This window comes from Mobula birostris, chromosome 7 (genome assembly GCF_030028105.1).
Source record: "Mobula birostris isolate sMobBir1 chromosome 7, sMobBir1.hap1, whole genome shotgun sequence".
In the NCBI taxonomy this organism is placed as follows: Eukaryota; Metazoa; Chordata; class Chondrichthyes; order Myliobatiformes; family Myliobatidae; genus Mobula; species Mobula birostris.
Genome location: NC_092376.1, coordinates 53,081,891 through 53,103,696, shown reverse-complemented (window position 1 = coordinate 53,103,696; position 21,806 = coordinate 53,081,891). Strand labels below are relative to the sequence as shown.

Genomic DNA, 21,806 nt, shown 5'->3' with positions numbered 1-21,806 from the left:
TTCCTAGAGATGCTGCCTGGCCTGCTGCGTTCACCAGCAACTTTGAAGTACTACACTGTGCTTAGAGCAAACAGTTTTTAAATATTGTCAGTTATGTGAGCTTGTTTTCAAAAAGCAGTGATCTTTGTCACTGATAATTAGCAAAAAATAAACAGCAAGACAATTTGGAGCTGTTCCGCTCACTGTGCTTTTAAGCATTCAGGCTTGGAGATGCCAGAAATGGCCAGGAGTGACAAGTTAGGTACTACAAAGAATTTGAAGGTATTGGCAATCATTTTGAATGTTACAATGAAAATGAAGATTTGGAGGATGCAATCATCAAAAGCATTGTATGAAGGCCGTCCATCATCTGTACTAGGTACATGCACTGATTTTGTTATTTTACAGACAATCAAACAAGCATGACTGTGTACCCTGAATGAATTCTTCCGTCGACAACTATTAGGAACTAATACATAGTAATGGTTTTGGTAGTGTTTTGATTTGTTCTGTATTTCATTTAAATACATAATTTGTTACTCAGTTTAATGATAGTTGGTCTTTTCTGTACCTTTTTAACCATTTCCATGAAGTTTCAACTCCTGGGGCAGTTGCTTAATTGGACTGGCACTGATGTGTCCCAATTAACTGGAATCCACTGTGTCTTCTAATGTACAAATAGTAGGACTTTCTAAACAAAGCATTACTTTAATTCTTAATATTTGATTATGGCAATTTTGTAGTTAAACTACTGATTTTATCAACAGACAATTTATTTTTCTACAATTAGAATGATTCATACAATAAAATAGAATGATTTTCTTTTCCATCTCATACTTCAAACATACCATGAGACATGGGTTCAATTGCTATGTAAAAGGACGTAATGTTGATCTGTATTGAAAATGAAAGAAGTAACTTTGCTCCTGCCATATACTTTCTACATCATTGAGCTGAAGGCTCTCGGAACTGTGTTTTGAATGCACCACCTGTGATGCAGACTTGTTGCTGCAAGTTTATGGAGGTACAGATTTCCTCCTCCTTTGTTGCATACAAGTACGTTCAAAGTGTGTTTTGCTGAAGTTGAGTGAATGACTGTATCAATATCCTCAACAAATGGGGTATTTTTATGAATCATTTTTTGTGAAAACCATCATGGAATGCTAATTCCATTGCTTTTTGCTTATTGGTCACCAGGGGTACCAAAACGGGACCATTAAATCCACTTGTGAATCTCTTCTTCTACTTCAATTCTGCCACACTTACACACATTTTACCAAACTCCAGTTATTCCAGAGTAATATCACACCCCAAGGTCATTGCCACATGAAACTACAATTTGATAATTTTGAACAAAATTGTAAAATGCTGAGCAGTTTAGGCCACATCTGTGGGAAAAGAAGAAAGTCTTTTTTCACGTTGGAGTCCCTTTGTCAGGAGTGAAAAAGGAGACAAAAGGAGGTTGTTAAGATGGAAGAAGGATGGGGAGGAGAATGTTTTTGATGGTGTAAAACTGGGGTGACCACAGGAATAAACTGTAAACAAGGTTATCTGGTCAGTGAGCGAATAGAAGCTTTTCCCCTCCACCATCAGATTTCTGAATAGTCCATAAATCTATGAACACTATCTTATTATTCCTCTTCATCATCATTTGTTTAGTTTCGTAACTTGTAGTAACTTTTATGTCTTGCACTGTCCTACTGCTGCAAAACAACAAATGTTGTGACATTTATCAGTGATTTCAATTAGAATGTGATTAAACAGATGAAAAAATGTAGAAATTGCAAAATGCATAGCCAGAGAACATGCCCAATAAAGATATGTATAATATATGGTATATTATATATACAGTGAATATATATATGTTCACTGTATACTGTGTATTATATTGAGTGAATTTCTGGCACGGTGTGGTGTCTATTGACCACACAAGTGTACGCAACTGACTCTAGTTATAAAGTGCTGGGTAACAGTCTCCTGTCTCAAATAAGAGGCAGAGTGTCCCAAATTAACAAAGGAAATCCTAACTATTTTCTCAATTTGTTTTTGTTCTTTAAGCGTTGTCTCATATAAATGGCTGCCCTGATTAACCAGAGGAATCCACTGTATACAGTGCCTTACAGAAGTATTCAGCCCTCAACCTTTTTTTCACATAATTGAGTATTACAACCAGGGTCAATTTTATTTCAATTTGATTAATTTAAATGAGAATTTTTATTTGCGAATCACATGCTCCTTTTTCAAAGCAGAGCTCATAAAACAGGGAAATTTGTAAAACATGAAAATCTAAAAATTCAAAAACTGAAATGTCACCATTTCAGAAGTTATTATACCTCTTTGTTCAGTACTTAGTTAAACCACCTCTCGCGGCTATTATAGCGAGTTTTCTTTTTGGATAAGTCTTTCCTAATTTTGCACAACATGACGAAGCAAGATTTGCCCATTCCTTCTTGCAAAATGCTCAAGCTGTACCAGGTTAGTTGAGAAGTGGTGGTGGACAACAACCTTGAGGTCTTGCCAGAGATGTTTGATCAGGTTAAGGTCAGGATTATGACTGGGACACTCAAGGACATGAATTTTCTTCATCTGGAGCCATTCCATGGTTACTCTGGCAGTGTGCTTTGAGTTGTTGCTGAAAGGCAGACTTCCTCCCCAGTTTAATCTTTCTGGCAGAGGCTAGCGGGTTTTATCCTGGATCTCTGTATTTAGCAGCATCATCTATCTATCAATCTAGTTTCTGCTGCTGAAAATAATCCTCATAGCATAATGCTACCTCCAACATATTTTATAGCAGAGATGGTGTTATCTGGCTGATGTGTAGTATTAGACTTATGCCACACGAACTGCTTCGTGTTGAGGCAAAAAAGTTCCACTTTAGTCTCATCCAACAATAAGACCTTCTTCCACATGTTTACATTATCTTCTAAGTGACACTTTACAATGTCATTACAGGCAAGGATTTTTTTTTTTGCCAGGGCCTCTTTCTTGCCACTTTTCCATAAATAACCTTTCTGAACAAGACCTTAGAGATTGTGGAACTATGAAGTTCATCTCCAGTTGCAGCCACAGACTTCTGCCACTAACTCGAGAGTGATTGTTAGCATCCTAGTAGCCTCTCTTACAAGTGCCATTCCTCTATCTATACTCTCCTTTGGCCTCAACAGTCACATGCTTACGGATACCGATTGCAATGTTTCAATGGTAAACCCAACCGTATTCCTCAGCCACAGGTCCCTTGTCATTTGACTAACTTATGGCAGAGGAAGACTGTTGGGTTTACTGCTGAAACGTTGCAATCAGTATCTGTAAGTATGTGACTGTTAAGGTCAAAGGATAGTATAAATAGATTTGATAACCAGTCACAAAGCTTTTGTAGTCAGTCAAATGCTATTCTTCTCCAGCGACTAAATTTTATAGAGGTGGCCTGACTAAGGCAGTGTGGTTGTGGTTTATTATTTTTTCCACTCTTTCACAATGGACTGCACTGAGCTCCAAGGTATGTTCAGTGCCTTTGAGATGATCTTGTACACTTCCACAGATTTGTGCTTCTCTATTATCATTTCCCCAACTCACCTTGAATGCTCTTTTGTCTTCATTTTGGTTTGGTTTGTTGAAAATGTACCATACAGAGGGAGAGAGTAGTTATTCTTATGAATTCATTGAAAACGCGTGATCCTCCAGTTTTTTACAGCAACAAATTGGGTGAGTTGGTAAGGTAGTATGTATATTTCACCTGAAGACAGCGTAGTATTTACAAAGGGTATTAATACTTTCTCAGCCTCACAAATTTGGTTTTTAATATTTAGTAAGTTGTTGACAAATCTTGGAAGTTTTCTTTTGATTTGATATGAATCACTATGTTTACTAAAAAATCCTACTTTAATATATTTTAAATTTTGAAAATAACACAATGAACTGTGAAAATAGTTGTGGGGGCTGAATACTTTTTCAAGGCACTATATATGAAAGTAAATAGCATCTGTCAAAATTATTGTAGATAGAACTAGGGATCTTAATCCACAAAGAGCAAGAAGATTATAGAATGCTGCTTAATAAAAGCTGAATTTCACCTATCCTGTCAGAACCCTTGTGCAATGCAGAAAAGTATTATCAGTGTTACATAGCAGAAAATCTTGACTCATTCTGAGCATTTGCACAATATTCTTGTATTTGAATAATTGCAATATGTTTATCTGCTGAAATTATTTTTTCAAATTTATGTTCCATTGATTTACCCATTAGGAATCTGAAAGCACAGATGTCTGCATCACAACACTGATAGCTATACTGAAAACTTCAGTGTATGAATATATTTGCAGATCACTGTTTAAGGTGAGAGTAACGATTACATGGGATGCTTTCTTGTTAGAATTGTTATGGAGTTCAAAATGTCTAATCTTAAGGTGTTTGTTTCCCTTTTCTTTATTTGTGGGGTGGAAACTTCATCATCTTAGTTGCCTGAGTGTTGTGTAATTTACCTACTGGCCAATGGTGAGCATTGAGAGCAATTATTTCTAATAATCATTTCCTAGTAGCTGTTTTTAACCTTGAAAGACCTGATTTGCTTTGTGATTAGTGTCACAAAACTTAAAAAAAGTTGCTTATCAATGGAAAATTATCAGTTTGTCCTTCACTGATTTTGGAAAATGGCTGTTTACACCATTTCCCTGTGGAGTTTCACAAAATAGACTTGATCAAACACAGCAGAGTTTTGGAAGAATTCATTCTAATTGTGGCAACTTCATAAGGGATTGTTTACTTTGTTCTTAAAATGTACTTATGTATCCTCATATTGCATTAGGTGTATTGCATTAGGTACATTGAGGCTTCAGTAAGGAAGAGACTTGAGTGAGAGAAGGTAAAAAAGCTATAGGTAGATCTTTTTTTCCCTAGTTTACTTATTGTTTTCTGTCTTTATATTGGCACAGATAGAACTATAGGGATGCCAGGCAGGATAGTTGAATGCTCATCTTGTGGGATGCAGAAAGGCAAGGAGACCTCTAATGTCCTTGATGACTACACCTGCGAGAAGTGCATCCAGCTGTTGGAACTGGATGAACTCCGGATCATTCAGAAAGCTTGGGGGTGGTGGGTGATAGACGGAATGTATAGGAAGGTAGTTAAACCCAAGGTGCAGGACACAGGAAACTGGGTGACAGTCATGAAAGGGAAAGGGGCTAAACAGTTAGTGCAGAGTACCCTTGTAGCCACCCCTCTAATCAATAGACACACTACTTTGGATACTGTGGTGGTGGGGGATGACCTAGCAGAGGAAAGTCACAGCACTCAGGTCTCTGGCACTGAGTTTGGCTCTGTGACTCAGAAGGAAAGGGGTGAGAAGAGGTGAGCTCTGGTGATAGGGCATTCGTTAGATAGGGGAACAGAAAGGAGGTTCTGTGGATAAGAATAAGATACCAGGATAGTAGGTTGGATCCTGGATGCCAGAGTCCGGGACATCTCCGATCAAGTCCTCAGCATTCTTCAGTGGGAGGGTGAGCAACCAGAGGCCATAGGAAGAGTGACGAGGTTCTGCAAAGTGAGTTCAGGGAATTAGGTGCTAAGTTAAAGGACAGTACTTCCAGGATTGCTACCCGTACCACATACTAGTGAGGCCAGAAATGGGAAAATCATGCAGTATAACACATGACTAAGGAATTGGTGTAGGAGGGAGGGCGTCTGATTTTTGGATCACTGGGCTCTTTTCCAGGGCAGGGGAGACCTGTAGAGAAGAGATGGTTTCCACCTGAACTGGAGGGAGCTAACACCCTTGTGGGAGGGTTTGCCGGTGTTGCATGGGGCAGAGTGGTTTAAACTAGAGTTGCAGAGGGATGGGGACCAGAGAGCCAGAACAAATAGTGGAGATGTTGTGGAGACAGATGTTAAGACCTCAGACAAAGTCAGGAATCAAAAGGTTAAGCATGGTGCAACTAATGTTCAGAGCTGCATGTACTCCAATGCAAGAAGTATTGTTGGAAAGACAGATGAACTCGGGGCATGGATCAACCCATGGAATTATGATATTGCAGCTATTAGTTTAACTTGGTTGCAGGAGGGGCAGGACTAGCAGCTCGATATTCTGTAGTTAAGTTGTTTTAGACACAACAGAGCGGGAGGGGTTAAAGGAGAAGGGGTGGCGTTACTAGTCAGAGAAATGTCACGGCAGTTCTCAGTCAGGACAGACTGGAGAACTTGTCTAGTGAGCCTTTATGGGTGGAACTGAGGAATAAGAAAGGTATGATCATGTTAATGGGGCTAAATTGTAGACCACCCAACAGTTGGCAGGATTTAGAGTAACAAATTTGTAGAGAGATCACAGACTGTTGTAAGAAACATACATAAGGTTGGTATAGTAGGTGATTTTAAATTTGCATGTATTGAGTGGTCCTCCCATGCTATAAAAGGACTAGATGGGATAGAGTTTGCCACATGTGTTCAGGAAGGTTTCCTTAATCAGAACATAGAAGCCCCAATGAGAGAACGTGCATTACTTGATCTACTATTCTGGAATGAGACTTTGCAACTTGTAATCATAATGCCATTTGTTTCAAATAAAATATAGAAAAATAATATGTCTGGTCTTCGGATTGAGATTTTAAATTGAAGAAGCACCAATTTTGATGGTGTCATTAAGGATCTGGCATTTGTGAATTAGAACAGTCTATTTTCTGGCAAAGGTGTACTTGGTAAGTGGGAGGCCTTCAAAAGTGAAATTTTGAGAGTACAAAGCTTGTATGTGCCTAAGTGGTAAAGATAACAAGTTTAGGGAACCTTGGTTTTCAAGAGATATTGAGGCCTTGGTTAAGAAAGAAAAGGAGGTGCATAGCAGGTAGGAACAAATGGGGTGCTTATGGAGTATAACAAATGCAAGAGAACACTTAAGAAAGCACTCAGGAGGGCTAAAAGGAGGCATGAGGTTGCCCTAGCAGACAAGGTGAAGGACAATCCTAAGGGATTCTACAGATATGTTAAGAGCAAAAGGATTGCAAGGGACAAAATCAGTCCTCTGGAAGATCAGAATGGTAACCTATGCATTATTATATATTTGATAACCATCCCAGAAATGGGGGAGATAAGTGGATTTTTTGCATCGGTATTTACTCAGGAGATGGGAGCAGAGGCTATAGAAATGAGGCAAAGCAGCAGTGAGGTTATGGACCCTATACAGATTATAGAGGAGGCGGTGTTTGCTGTCTTGAGGCAAATTAGGATGGAAAAATCTCCAGGGCCTGACAAGGTATTCCCTCGGACCCTGTGGGAGGCAAGTGCAGAAATTGTAGGGGCCCTAGAAGAGATATTTATTTCCCACTTAGTGAAAGGTAAGGTACCAGAGGATTGGAGGAGAGCTAATGTCAAGGGAGAAGCCAAAGATTGGTAGTACATGATTGTCTCTCTGACTGGAGGCCTGTGATTAGTGGAGTGCTGCAGCGACTGGGGCTGGGTCCGTTGTTGTTTGTCATCTATATCAATAATCTGGATGATAATGTGGTTAGTAGGATCAGCAGATTTGTGGATGACACCAAGATTGGGGCTGTAGTGGACAGCAAGGAAGACTATCAGAGCTTGCAGTGGGATCTGGACCAGATGGAAAAATGGCAGATGGAGTTTAATGCAGATAAGGGTGAGGTGTTGCACTTTGGTAGAACCAACCAGGGTAGATCTTTCACAGTGAATAGTAGAACATTGAGGAGTGCGGTAGAACAAAGGGATCTGGGAATATAGGTCCATAATTCATGGAAGGCGGTGGTTGATAGGGTCATAAGGAAAGCTTTTGGCACAGTGGCCTTCATAAATCAAAGTATTGAGTACAAGACATGAAATGTTATATTGAAGCTGTATACGACATTGGTGAGGCCTACTTTGGAGTATTGTGTGCAGTTTTGGTCACCAACGTACAGGAAAGATGTAAATACGATTGAAAGAATACAGAGAAAATTTACAGAATGTTGCTGGGACTGGAGGACCTGAGTTATAAGCAAAGATTGAATAAGTTATGACTTTATTTCTTGAAATGTAAAAGATTGATGGGGATATTTGATAAAGGCACAAAATTACGAATAGTATAGATAAGGTAAATGAAAGCAGGATTTTTTGATTGAGGACTACAACTAGAGGTCATGGGTTAAGGGTGAAAGATGAAAAATTTTAAGGGGAACATGAGGGGAAACTTCTTCACCTTGAGGGTCGTGAGAGTGTGGAAGGAGTTGCCAGGACTAGTGGTGAATATGCTTGATTTCAACATTTAAGAGAAGTTTGGATAGGTATATGGATGGCAGGGGTATGAGGGCTATGGTCTGGGTACAGGTTACTTGGAGTATGATGGTTTAGCATGGACCAGATGGGCCAAAGGGCCTGTTTCTGCACTGTACTTTCTATGACTCTATGACATGTAGCCATCAGTTAACTCTGAATGGACTTGTACTGAATGAATCCATTATGAATTGATTCCTAATTCAGTCTTAACTGATGATAACTAATCTATAAAATGGAAAGTCTATTCAAGGATTACAAGTTTAATGATTATTTTATTGTAAGATGTATTGTTTACCATATATTTAGATACTGAACAGTGTTAGAGAGGTTGATTTGCATCTGGATTAATCCAGTAAGCGAAGAAGTATTCTGTTAGTTAAATTTGCAGAAATATATAATTTTGAAAGAGCTTTGTTAATGGAACTGAACTCCACAAATGCTGATGAAGATAATCTTTCTTTTAAAGATTTTTTTCCCTTTTCCTTTTCCCTCCTTTCAGTTTTTATGGGAGCGTTTGTTGTGGAGTTTAGCCAGGGGATGAGGTTCATTTTCTTTAGATTTAACCTATGTCATTATTTCGTTTAATGCTTCTTTATAACCTTTCACTCTCACCATGGCTAGTTCTTTCGAACAGAAGTGACCAGATTTATTTGCATACAATAATAGTTGTCTGCTTTTACTCTATTATCAGCAATGATCAAAAGAAATCAGCATATAAAAAAGTAAGAATAAAAAAGATATCTACCCAATAATTCATAACTTGACAACAGAAAGAAAAGCAGAACATACATCTGTGTATTGGATGCAGGGGTATGTTCAACTTTCATACCTGTTAACTCGAACAATTTTGGCGCTTGTAGTTTATACATACACCATTTGTATTAGCTGTTTGTATGTGCAGCAAGATTTCAAGATCAGTAATAAGATGATGGATCAGTGAATCTGTAATTGTTAATAATAGATTAAAGCAGTTATGTTGGAGGTTGTTTAAATTCTTGTGGATTAGTTATCACTGGGTCACTTCTTTCATATTTATTCAACATAAATGGTAATTATTACAGTACGTACATTAGACATTGCCCATTTGCTGTTATTCCTGGCAATAAAGGTTCCTAATATGGAATAGCCAGCTCACACCTCCTCTTGTTTTGTTTTGATTTCGATTCTAATTTTAGGTTAAACTGCTTCACATTCCATGCTGTAATGGTCACTGTTGCCTAATAAACACAATTATTAATTAGCTCCCCCCCTGCAGAATTGCAGAATGCCCAATCTAAGATACAAAATACTCTGCAGGTGCTGAGGTCAAAGCAACACTGAGTTCCTCCAGCGTGTTCTGAGTGTTGCCCCAATCTAAGATATTTTGTTCCCAGATTATTCCTGTAATGGTCAGTGAAAATAGTCCAGTACATACGCCAGGAATTGTTGCCTTTTACCCAAAATACACTTGACTGATATACACTGAGCTTTAAGAGCTTGCAAAGGCCATGTTCTGCATTTTTCAGGGAAGACTCAACATTTTGAAACAACATAGCAAATGGCATCAGTGAGGAAATTTTTGGAATTAAACTTTGAGCTGAGTTCCTACTTACTATCATCATCATTCCCCTTGTAGTCCATCAACTTCTGCGAGGAATGAGCTGGTGAATCCTTTGTTCTATATGAGAGAAGCAAAGAATGGTCAATGTGAGAGCATCTCATATCCCCTCAAGGTGACAATCAGATTTATTCTGATTTATTTATCACATGTATGTCAAAACATACAGTGAAATGTGTCATTTGCATTAACAACCAACAGTAAGGATGTGCTGGGGGCAGCCCAGAAATGTCACTACACTTTTAGACGCTAACATTACGTGCCCACAATGTTCAGCAAAACAGCACATGCAACAACACCAACAACCGAACAAACAAGAGCAAACCGAGCCCCTTTCTTAACCTCCCACCCAACCCCTCACGTACACAAACAGGCCTCCAATCCTTGGACAGGCGGCCTCTGAGCCTTGTCCTTGGCCCCGTATTTAGACTCACAAACGCGAAATTCAGGCCTTTACTCTGGACTCACTGATTTCGGTCTTCAACCTATTGGGGTTTCTGCCTCCGGACTTGCTGAACTCTGAACTCTGACCTTTGGTGTTACCCTCTGAACTTCACGGGTGATGTGTTTCATCCTCGATCCCTGGCCAACAACTTCCAGGGTCGCTGACATTTGAGCATGGAGCACTTTGAACCTTGACTTCTGGACTCACATAACCTCCCATGTTGCGGGGTTGTGGTAATTGGCCTTCCTGACTTATGTTCATATGGACCTCCAACTCAGGATTCGCTGACCTGGGTATTGCTGGTCTTCTCGGCGCCTGTCGACGCGATTTCTTGGATCGTTGACCTTCGAACGTGGAGAATTTAAACCTGGATTAAAATGGTAGGTCCCAGTCCTTGACTCTTCATTCTTCCTTATCCCTGTCACTAAATCCTAACCTGACCCCTAACTCACTGTGCTCAATCCCTACAAACCTAAAAAAAATCAACGTTGATGGACATCTCTCATCCCAAAAACATGGTGGTGGCTGTTGTAAGTTACCCATTTGTGTAGGTAAGTGGCAAAAGAAAAAAGAAGAGCTGTTGCACGTGAGAAAAATAAGTTGTACAACTGAGGAGAAGGGAGGAGTGGGACAGATGTGATTACTCTTCCGGAAGCTAGATGCATTCAGTGGGCAGTATAGTCTGCTACATAGTATAGTAAAACTCAGATAATAGAAACATAGAAAACATAGAAAATAGGTGCAGGAGTAGGCCATTTGGCCCTTCAAGCCTGCACCGCCATTCAGTATGATCATGGCTGATCATCCAACTCAGAACCCTGTACCAGCCTTCCCTCCATACCCCCTGATCCCTTTAGCCACAAGGGCCATATCTAACTCCCTCTTAAATATAGCCAATGACCTGGCCTCAACTGTTTCCTGTGGCAGAGAATTCCACAGATTCACCACTCTCTGTGTGAAGAAGTTTTTCATAATCTCGGTCCTAAAAGGCTTCCCCTTTATCCTCAAACTGTGACCCCTCGTTCTGGACTTCCCCAACATCGGGAACAATCTTCCTGCATCTAGCCTGTCCAATCCCTTTAGGATTTTATACATTTCAATCAGATCCCCCCTCAATCTTCTAAATTCCAATGAGTATAAGCCTAGTTCATCCAGTCTTTCATCATATGAAAGTCCTGCCATCCCAGGAATCAATCTGATGAACCTTCTTTGTACTCCCTCTATGGCAAGGATGTCTTTCCTCAGATTAGGGGACCAAAACTGCACACAATACTCCAGATGTGGTCTCACCAAGGCCTTGTACAACTGCAGTAGTACCTCCCTGCTCCTGTACTCGAATCCTCTTGCTATAAATGCCAGCATACCATTCGCCTTTTTCACTGCCTGCTGTACCTGCATGCCCACTTTCAATGACTGGTGTATAATGACACCCAGGTCTCGTTGCACCTCCCCTTTTCCTAATCGGCCACCATTCAGATAATAATCTGTTTTCCTATTTTTGCCACCAAAATGGATAACTTCACATTTATCCACATTAAATTGCATCTGCCATGAATTTGCCCACTCACCTAACCTATCCAAGTCACCCTGCATCCTCTTAGCATCCTCCTCACAGCTAACACTACCGCCCAGCTTCATGTCATTCGCAAACTTGGAGATGCTGCATTTAATTCCCTCATCCAAGTCATTAATATATATTGTAAACAACTGGGGTCCCAGCACTGAGCCTTGCAGTACCCCACTAGTCACTGCCTGCCATTCTGAAAAGGTCCCGTTTATTCCCACTCTTTGCTTCCTGTTTGCCAACCAATTCTCTATCCACATCAATACCTTACCCCCAATACCGTGTGCTTTAAGTTTGCACACTAATCTCCTGTGTGGGACCTTGTCAAAAGCCTTTTGAAAATCCAAATATACCACATCCACTGATTCTCCCCTATCCACTCTACTAGTTACATCCTCAAAAAATTCTATGAAATTCGTCAGACATGATTTTCCTTTCACAAATCCATGCTGACTTTGTCCAGTGATTTCACCGCTTTCCAAATGTGCTGTTATCACATCTTTGATAACTGACTCTAGCAGTTTCCCCACCACCGATGTTAGGCGAACCGGTCTATAATTCCCTGGTTCCTCTCTCCCTCCTTTTTTAAAAAGTGGGGTTACATTAGCCACCCTCCAATCTTCAGGAACTAGTCCAGAATCTAAAGAGTTTTGAAAAATTATCACTAATGCATCCACTATTTCTTGGGCTACTTCCTTAAGCACTCTGGGATGCAGACCATCTGGCCCTGGGGATTTATCTGCCTTTAATCCCTTCAATTTACCTAACACCACTTCCCTACTAACATGTATTTCCCTCAGTTCCTCCATCTCACTGGACCCTCTGTCCCCTACTATTTCCGGAAGATTATTTATGTCCTCCTTAGTGAAGACAGAACCAAAGTAATTATTCAATTGGTCTGCCATGTCCTTGCTACCCATAATCAATTCACCTGTTTCTGTCTGTAGGGGACCTACATTTGTCTTAACCAATCTGCTTTTACAGTCAGTTTTTATGTTCCCTGCCAGTTTTCTCTCATAATCTTTTTTCCCCTTCCTAATTAAGCCCTTTGTCCTCCTCTGCTGAACTCTGAATTTCTCCCAGTCCTCAGGTGAGCCACTTTTTCTGGCTAATTTGTATGCTTCTTCTTTGGAATTGATACTATCCCTACTTTCCCTTGTCAGCTACGGGTGCACTACCTTCCTTGATTTATTCTTTTGCCAAACTGGGATGAACAATTGTTGTAGTTCATCCATGCGATCTTTAAATGCTTGCCATTGCATATCCACCGTCAACCCTTTAAGTGTCATTTGCCAGTCTATCTACCTTCTATCTACCTTCAAAGTTAGCCTTCTATAAGTTCAGAACCTTTGTTTCTGAATTAACTATGTCACTCTCCATCTTAATGAAGAATTCCACCATATTATGGTCACTCTTACCCAAGGGGCCTCTCATGACAAGAGTACTAATTAACCCTTCCTCATTGCTCAATACCCAGTCTAGAATAGCCTGCTTTCTAGTTGGTTCCTCGTCATGTTGGTTCAAAAAACCATCCTGCATACATTCCAAGAAATCCTCTTCCTCAGCACCCTTACCAATTTGGTTCACCCAATCTACATGTAGATTGAAGTCACCCATTATAACTGCTGTTCCTTTATTGCACACATTTCTAATTTCCTGTTTAATACCCTCCCCAACCTCACTACTACTGTTAGGTGGCCTGTACACAACTCCCACCAGCGTTTTCTGCCCCTTAGTGTTATGCAGCTCTACCCATATCGATTCCACATCCTCCCGGCTTATGTCCTTCCTTTCTATTGCGTTAATCTCCTCTCTAACCAGCAATGCCACCCCACCTCCTTTTCTTTCATGTCTATCCCTCCTGAATATTGAATATCCCTGAATGTTGAGTTCCCATCCTTGGTCACCCTGGAGCCATGTCTCTGTGATCCCAACTATATCATATTCATTAATAACAATCTGCACTTTTAATTCATCCACCTTGTTACGAATGCTCCTTGCATTGACACACAAAGCCCTCAGGCGCGCTTTTACAACTCTCTTAGCCCTTATACAATTACGTTGAAAAGTGGCCCTTTTTGACTTTTGCCCTGGATTTGTCGGCCTGCCACTTTTACTTTTCACCTTACTACTTTTTGCTTCTACCCTCATTTTACACCCCTCTGTCTCTCTGCACTGGTTCCCATCCCCCTGTTGTGAACTAACCTCCTCTCCTAGCCTCTTTAATTTGATTCCCACCCCGCAAACATTCTAGTTTAAAGTCACCTCAGTAGCCCTCGCTAATCTCCCTGCCAGGATATTGGTCCCCCTAGGATTCAAGTGTAACCCGTCCTTTTTGTACAGGTCACGCCTGCGCCAAAAGAGGTCCCAATGATCCAAAAACTTGAATCCCTGCCCCCTGCTCCAATCCCTCAGCCACACATTTATCCTCCACCTCATTGCATTCCTACTCTCACTGTCGCGTGGCACAGGCAGTAATCCCGAGATTACTACCTTTGCGGTCCTTTTTCTCAACTCCCTACTAATCTGGTACACCTGCAGCTTTGGTGCTAGATTAGCAGATTTTCTGGGCTGTTGGATGCTATTTTGATAAATACTGAATAGTCTTTTAAGCATTAAAAAATAATAATGGAATTTGCAATTGTTTATGGATAATAGTTGAAGGTTATCTATCTTCAACATACCTAACATACGTAAGTGGAAATACTTGTATGCCAGTCCCCGTGTTCTGTCATTATTCTTCTTAAAACAGCATACTGGGAAAGGTCAAATGCGTATTTGTCTGCTAGTGTTGCCCAAAGTTATTTCTAACTTTCGCTATTTATTACAGCATTTTTTGTGGTATTGCCATAGTGTTGCCAATCATGATGAATCTTTAGAGATGACCCTTTTGGAGATGAAAAGTGCTAGTGCATCAATCACCTTCAATTCCTCAACCTTGTTGATTCTGTTACTTTTTTATAAATGCTGCCTACCATAATTTTCTGTTTTCGTTGTTAGTTCAAACTAAATGAACACTAGCTGATAAGCCAGCCTTTGGACTAAATTATGTTCTAATGTTCCTCAAAGCTTTCATTTCATTTTGGGCACATATTGAGACTCACATCATAAAAACATTTTTGAATTATTCTTGCATACTCTTATGTAAACAACAGCAGTTGTGGAATCCTTTTACCGAACACACACAAAGTGCTGGAGGAACTCAGCAGGTCGGGTAGCATCTATGGAAAAGAATAAACAGTCAATGTTTCATGCCAAGACCCTTCATCTTTTTATTCTTTTATAACCTTTACTGGTATTGGGCAGAGGTAGCACTCTTCAGAAATTAAAATACACCATCTGGAATATTAGGCATTATTTTAATTTTATCCAGAGTTTATGGAAATTTTGTCTTAAGTACTAAATAACCAGTATGATTTAAGAATATCAGGCGGATGAAATACTTATGCATTGGATTTTCTGCCTATTTCACTTGCATATTTAAAAATTCATGCCATTTTAAACTATGTCAGTGTAAGCAGTGAGATTGGCACTGGGGCTGTGTTGTGTTCCTTGTGTGAGATGCGAGAGTTCTAAGAAGCCTCCAGCCTCCTGGATAACCACATCTGCACCAGGTGCATCGAGCTGCAGCTCCTTGGAGAACGTGTTAAGGGACTGAAGCTACAGCTCGATGACTTTAAGCCCATATGGGAATCTGAGGAAGGGACAGATGGAAGATAGAGAGAGGTAGTCACCCCTAAATTGCGGGAGATAGTAAAATGGGTGATTATCAGGAGAGAGAAGGGAAATAGGCAGTTAGTACAGAGTACCCCTGAGGCTGTTTTGGATACTACTAGGGGTGGGGTGGGGTGGGGTGGATAAGCTAAAACGATCAGTCTCTATACCACTGAGTATGGTGCTGCGGCTCAGAAGGATTGGCGGAGAAGAGGACTGCAGTAGTCATAGGGGATTCCAGAGTTAGAGGAGTAGACACAAAATTCTGTACATGTGATAGAGACACCCAGATGGTATGCTGCCTCCCAGGAGCCAGGGTCAAGGACGTCTCAGATTGGGTCCACGGCATTCTAAAGGGGGTGGGTGATCAGCTAAGTCTTGGTACATATTGGCACCAATGACATAAGTAGGAAAAGGGAGGAGGTCTTAAAGAGAGAATATAGGGAGCTAGGTAGAAAGCTGAAAAGCAGGAGCTCCAGCATATTAATCTCCACATTGCTGCCTGTGCCATGAACCAGTGAAGTTAAGAATAGGATGATTTGGCAGATGAATGTGTGGCTGAGAAATCGGAGCAACACTGAGTTGTGCTTGAAGGAAGATTATCGTTGGGATCTTAACATCCAAGGATACACGTGGTATTGAAAGGACAGGCACATAGGTAGAGGAGGTTGTGTGGCTCTGCTGGTTAAAAAAAAAATAAATTAAGTCATAAGGAAGAGGTGACATAGGAGTGGAAGTTGTAGAATCCTTGTGGACAGAGTTAAGAAATTGCAAGGGTAAAAGACCCTGATGGGAGCTATAATCGGGCCTCCGAAGAGTAGCCAGGATGTGAGCTACGTTACAATGAGAGATAGAAAAGGTCTGTCAAAAGGGCAGTTACAGTAGCCATGTGGGATTTCAATATAAGACCATAAACTATAGGAGCAGAATTAGGCCATTTCGCCCAGTGCATGCTCTGCCATTTCATCATGGCTGATCTGTTTCCCTTTCAACCCCATTCTGCTCCGCCATCAATCATCTCAAACATCAGGCTCTTGAACTAGTTGGGATATCTTCACTCAACTTCACTCACCTCTTCACTGAACTGTGCCCACAACCTATGGACTCACTTTCAAGGACTCTTCATATCATGTTCTCGATATTTATTGCTTATTTATTATTATTATTATTGTTTCTTTTCTTCTTCTTTTGTATTTGCACATTTTTTTGTCTTTTGCAAATTGGTTGTTTGTGTGTCCTATTGGGTGTGGTCTTTCATTGATACTATTATATTCTATGCTTGCTTAACTGCCCTCACCATTTTCTCAAGCTAGACAGATAACTCCAGTCCCGGTGTAGTTGTAGTTTAAAGCAGTTTTATTATTCACTAACATGTTACAGTATGCAAGAAGTCAGTGTAAAAAGACAGTACTTCTCAGCGTTCTAACGAAAGGCAGATTCAAATATTGATTGAATTTCCTTTGACTTCTAACAAGTGCTTTGAACTACTAAATGAAATGTACAAACAATATAAAATGGCCGTCTTGATGATGAAAGCTAATTGCCTAACAAAGCAATAACGAGCAATCAACAACAGCTGTGAACCCACAAGTAAACAGTGAGATCTAGTGATTAGAAATAAAATAGCAATCTAAATCAGTAAAGGCATAATATATTATGTGTATAAGATGATAGGAGGCATTGATCGTGTGGATAATCAGAGGCTTTTTCCCAGGGTTGAAGTGGCTAGCATGAGAGGGCACAGTTTTAAGGTGCTTGGAAGTAGTTACAGAGGAAGTGTAAGGGGTATGTTTTTTTGAAGTAAAGTTCAAAGTAAATTACCTAATTTCTAAGGTAAGGGTAATTTCTAAGGTAAGGACATGTTCAGCACAGCTTTGTGGGCCGAAGGGCCTGATTTGTGCTGTAGGTTTTCTATGTTTCTATATTATGTTTTTTTGGATTTACTGAGTGTGCCCATACGAAAACGAATCTCAGGATTGTATATGGTGATGTATACATATACTTTGATAATAACTTTACTTTGAACTTTGAACCATCAGTCTCCCGAACTGGAGGAAATAATTTCAATCACCAGAACTCTGAAATGATTCTACAACCTACAGACTCAATTTCAAGGACTCATGTCCTCAATATTATTTTTTATTGCACAATTTGTTTGATATTTGCTCATTGGTTCTTTATCCGTCTTTTTTTGCGTATAGTTTTTTTTAATACCCTGCTGTTTTTTTATTTTCCTGTAAATGCCTGCAAGGGCATATTATATTGGGTGTTGTGTAATATTAGGGAGTTTAATGTAAAGGAATCCTAAGGAGGCAGTGATCATAATATGATTGAATTCATACTGCAGTTTGAGTGGAAGAAGCATATCTCACATTTATCAGTATCACAATGGGATAAAGGGAATTACAGAGGCATGAGAGAGGAGCTTGCCCAGATGGATTGGAGGAGGATACCGGTGGGAATGATAGCAGAGCTGAGATGTCTAAGGTTTCTGGGAATAGTTCACAAGGCGCAGCATAGATATGTCCCACAGAAGAAGTTCTCAAATGGCAGGGCTAGGCAATCGCGGCTAACAAGGGAAGTTAAGGGCTGCATAAAAGCCAAGGAAAGGGCATATAAGGTAGCAAAAGTGAGTGGGAAGTTGGATGATTGGGAAGCTTTTAAAATCAAAAGGCAACTGAAAAAGCTATAAGAAGGGAAAAGATGAAATGTGAGAGCAAACTAGCCAATAATATAAAGCAGGACACTAAACTTTTTTCAGTTATATAAAGAGTAAAAGGGAGGTGAGAGTTGATATTGGACCACTGGAAAATGATGCTAGTGAGGTAGTAATGGGGGAGAAAGAAATGGCAGATGAACTTAATGGGTACTTTGCATCTGTCTTCACTGTAGAAGACACTAACCATGTATCAGAAGTCCTGAGTATCAGGGAGCAGGATATTACAAAGGAAAAGTGCAAGGCAAACTAAAAGGTCTTAAGGTGGATAAGTCACCTGGACCAGATAGACTAGATTCCAGGGATCTGAGACAGGTTGCTGAAGAAATAACGGATGCATTGGTCATGATCTTTCAAGAATCTCTTGTTTCTGGCATGGTCCCAAAGGACTGGAAGATTGCAAATGTCACTCACTCTTTAAGAAGGAAGGAAGGCAAATGAAAGGGAATTATAGGCCAGTTAGCCTAACCTTAGTGACTGGAAAAGTGTTGGAATCTATTATTAAGGATGAGGTTTCGGGCTACTTGGAGACTAATGATAAAATAAGTCAAAGATATAAGTCAATAACAGAGCTAAGGAGGAATCTTTTAGCCAGAGGGTAGTGACTCTGTAAAATGCTGTGCCACAGGCTGTGGTGGAGGCCAGGTCCGTGGGTATATTTAAAGTGGAAGTTGATAGTCTCCTGATCGGACAGGCTGTTAAAGGATATGGTGAGAAAGCAGGTGTATGGGGTTGAGTGGTATCCCATACACCTGCCTTCTCACCATTTCCTTTGGCATGCTGACAGTGCAGGCTTTTTGGCCCACAAGTTTTGCTGACTGTTTAACCTAAACTAAGATCAACCTGACCCTTCCCTCCTACATAACCCTTTATTTTTCTATCGTCTATGAGTCTTATCTAAGAGTTTCTTAAATTCTGCTAATGTATTTGCCTCTACTATTACCTGTAGAAGGGTATTCCACGCATCTACCTCCCTATTTGTAAAGAACTTAACTCTGACATTCTCCCCTGTACTTTCCTGCAATCACCTTAAAATTATACCCCCTTGTATTAGCCACTTCCCCTGTCCTGGGAAAAAGTACTTATCTACTCTATGCCTCTATCATGTTGTATACCTTCATAAGGTCATCTCGCGTCTTCATTTACTCTAAACAGAAAATACCTAGTTTGCTCAACCTATCTTCAGAAGGCATGCCCTCCGGTCCAGACAGTTTCTCTATAAATAGAAACGTTGAAAACCTACAGCATAATACAGGCCCTTCGTCCCACAAAGCTGTGTCGAACATGTCCTTACCTTAAAAATTTCCTCGGGTTACCCATAGCCCTCTATTTTTCTGAGCTCCATGTACCTGTCCCAGAATCTCTTAAAAGACACTATCGTATCCGCCTCCACCACTGTTGCCGGCAGCCCATTCCACGCACTCACCACTCTCTGCGTTTTTAAAAAAAAACTTACCCCTGACATCTCCTCTTACCTACTTCCTCTGCGCAACTCCCCCTCACTTAAATCCAAATCAAGTGCCAGTCTTGACACCATCATGGTGTCGAGGTCTTCATGGACGACAACAATGGACGAACAACTTCCAGGCACCTTAAAACTGTGCCCTCTCGTGCTAGCCATTTCAGCCCTGGGGAAAAAGCCTCTGATTATCCACATGATCAATATCTCTCATCAACTTATACACCTCTATCAGGTCACCTCTTGTCCTCCGTCACTCCAAGGAGAAAAGGCCAAGTTCACTCAACCTATTCTCATAAGGCATGCTCCCCAATCCAGGCAACATCCTTGTAAATCTCCTCTGCACCCTTTCTATAATTACTACATTCTTCCTGTAGTGAGGTGACCAGAACGGAGCATAGTATGCCAATTGGTGTCTGACCAGGGTCCTATGTAGCTGTAACATTACCTCTCAGCTCTTGAACTCAATCCCACGTTTGATGAAGGCCAACGCACCATATACCTTTACCACACAATCATCCTGTGCAGCAGCTTTGAGTGTCCTATGGATTTGCACCCTCTGATCCTCCACACTGCCAAAAGTCTTAGAATTAATACTATATTCTGCCATCATATTTGACCTACCAAGATGAACTACCTCACACTTACTGGGGTTGAACTCCATCTGCCACTTCTCAGCCTAGTTTTGCATCTTGTCGATGTCCCACTGTAACCTCTGACAGCCCTCCACACTATCCACAACACCTCCAACCTTTGTGTCATCAGCAAATTTACTAACCCATCCCTCCACTTCCTTATCGAGATCATTTATAAAAATCACGAAGAGTAGGGGTCCCAGGACAGATTCTGGAGGCACACCACTGGTGACCGACCATGCAGAATATGACCTGTCTACAACCACTCTTTGCCTTCTGTAGGCAAGCCAATTCTGGATCTATAAAGCAAGGTCCCCTTGGATCCCATGCCTCTTTACTTTCTCAATAAGCCTTGCATGGGGTACCTTATCAAATGCCTTGCTGAAATCCATATACACTACATCTACTGCTCTACCTTCATCAATGTGTTTAGTCACATCCTCAAAAAATTCAATTAGGCTCGTAAAGCACAACCTGCCTTTCACAAAGCCATGCTGACTATTCCCAATCATATAATGTCTCTCCAAATGTTCATAAATCCTGCCTCTCAGGATCTTCTCCATCAACTTACCAACCACTGAAGTAAGACTCACTGGTCTATAATTTCCTGGGCTCTCTCTACTCCCTTTCTTGAATAAGGGAACAACATCTGCAAGCCTCCAATCCTCCAGAACTACTCCCGTCCCCATTGATGATGCCAACATCATTGCCAGAGGCTCAGCAATCTCCTCCCTCAGCTCCTACAGTAGCCTGGGGTATATCACATCTGGTCCCACTGACTTATCCAACTTGATGCTTTCCAAAAGCTCCAGCACATCCTCTTTCTTAATATCTACGTGCTCAAGCTTTTCAGTCCGCTGTAAGTCATCCCTTTTCCATAGTGAATACTGAAGCAAAGCATTCATTAAGTATCCATAGTCATAGTCATACTTTATTAATCCGGGGGGAAATTGATTTTCGTTACAGTTGCTCCATAAATAATAAGTAGTAATAGAACCATAAATAGTTAAATAGTAATATATAAATTATGCCAGTAAATTATGAAATGTCCAGGACCAGCCTATTGGCTCAGGGTGTCTGACCCTCCAAGGGAGGAGTTGTAAATCTCGGTGGAATGAGTCTCTGGCTGAATGTACTCCTGTGCCCACCCAGTACATTATGTAGTGGATGGGAGACATTGACCAAGATGGCATGCAACTTCGACAGCATCCTCTTTTCAGACTGCACAGTACCCACTACCTGCTCCAGTTATACACACACTTTTCCTCTGTCACACTTGATTGCTCGTATTCTCTCACATCTTATCCTCCTGCTCTTCGCATACGTAGTCATAGTCGTACTTTATTGATCCTGGGGGAGATTGGTTTTCATTACAGTTGCACCATAAATAATAAATAGTAATAAAACCATAAATAGTTAAATAGTAATATATAAATTATGCCAGGAA

At 40.6% G+C, this 21,806-nt stretch overlaps 1 protein-coding gene across 9 annotated transcripts in view; it reads left to right on the top strand.

The window, feature by feature from the left end:
- Nucleotides 1-21,806, top strand: part of dync2h1 (dynein cytoplasmic 2 heavy chain 1) — a 474,884-nt gene that overhangs the window by 243,473 nt on the left and 209,605 nt on the right. For 8 of the 9 annotated variants that reach the window (XM_072263133.1, XM_072263132.1, XM_072263130.1 and 5 more), the window contains one exon: nt 4,222-4,311. The exons of the other annotated variant lie outside the window; for it this stretch is intronic. In XM_072263133.1, the coding sequence (XP_072119234.1) occupies nt 4,222-4,311 (90 nt within the window). The remainder of the gene's footprint in view (nt 1-4,221; nt 4,312-21,806) is intronic. 9 annotated transcript variants of the gene reach the window in all.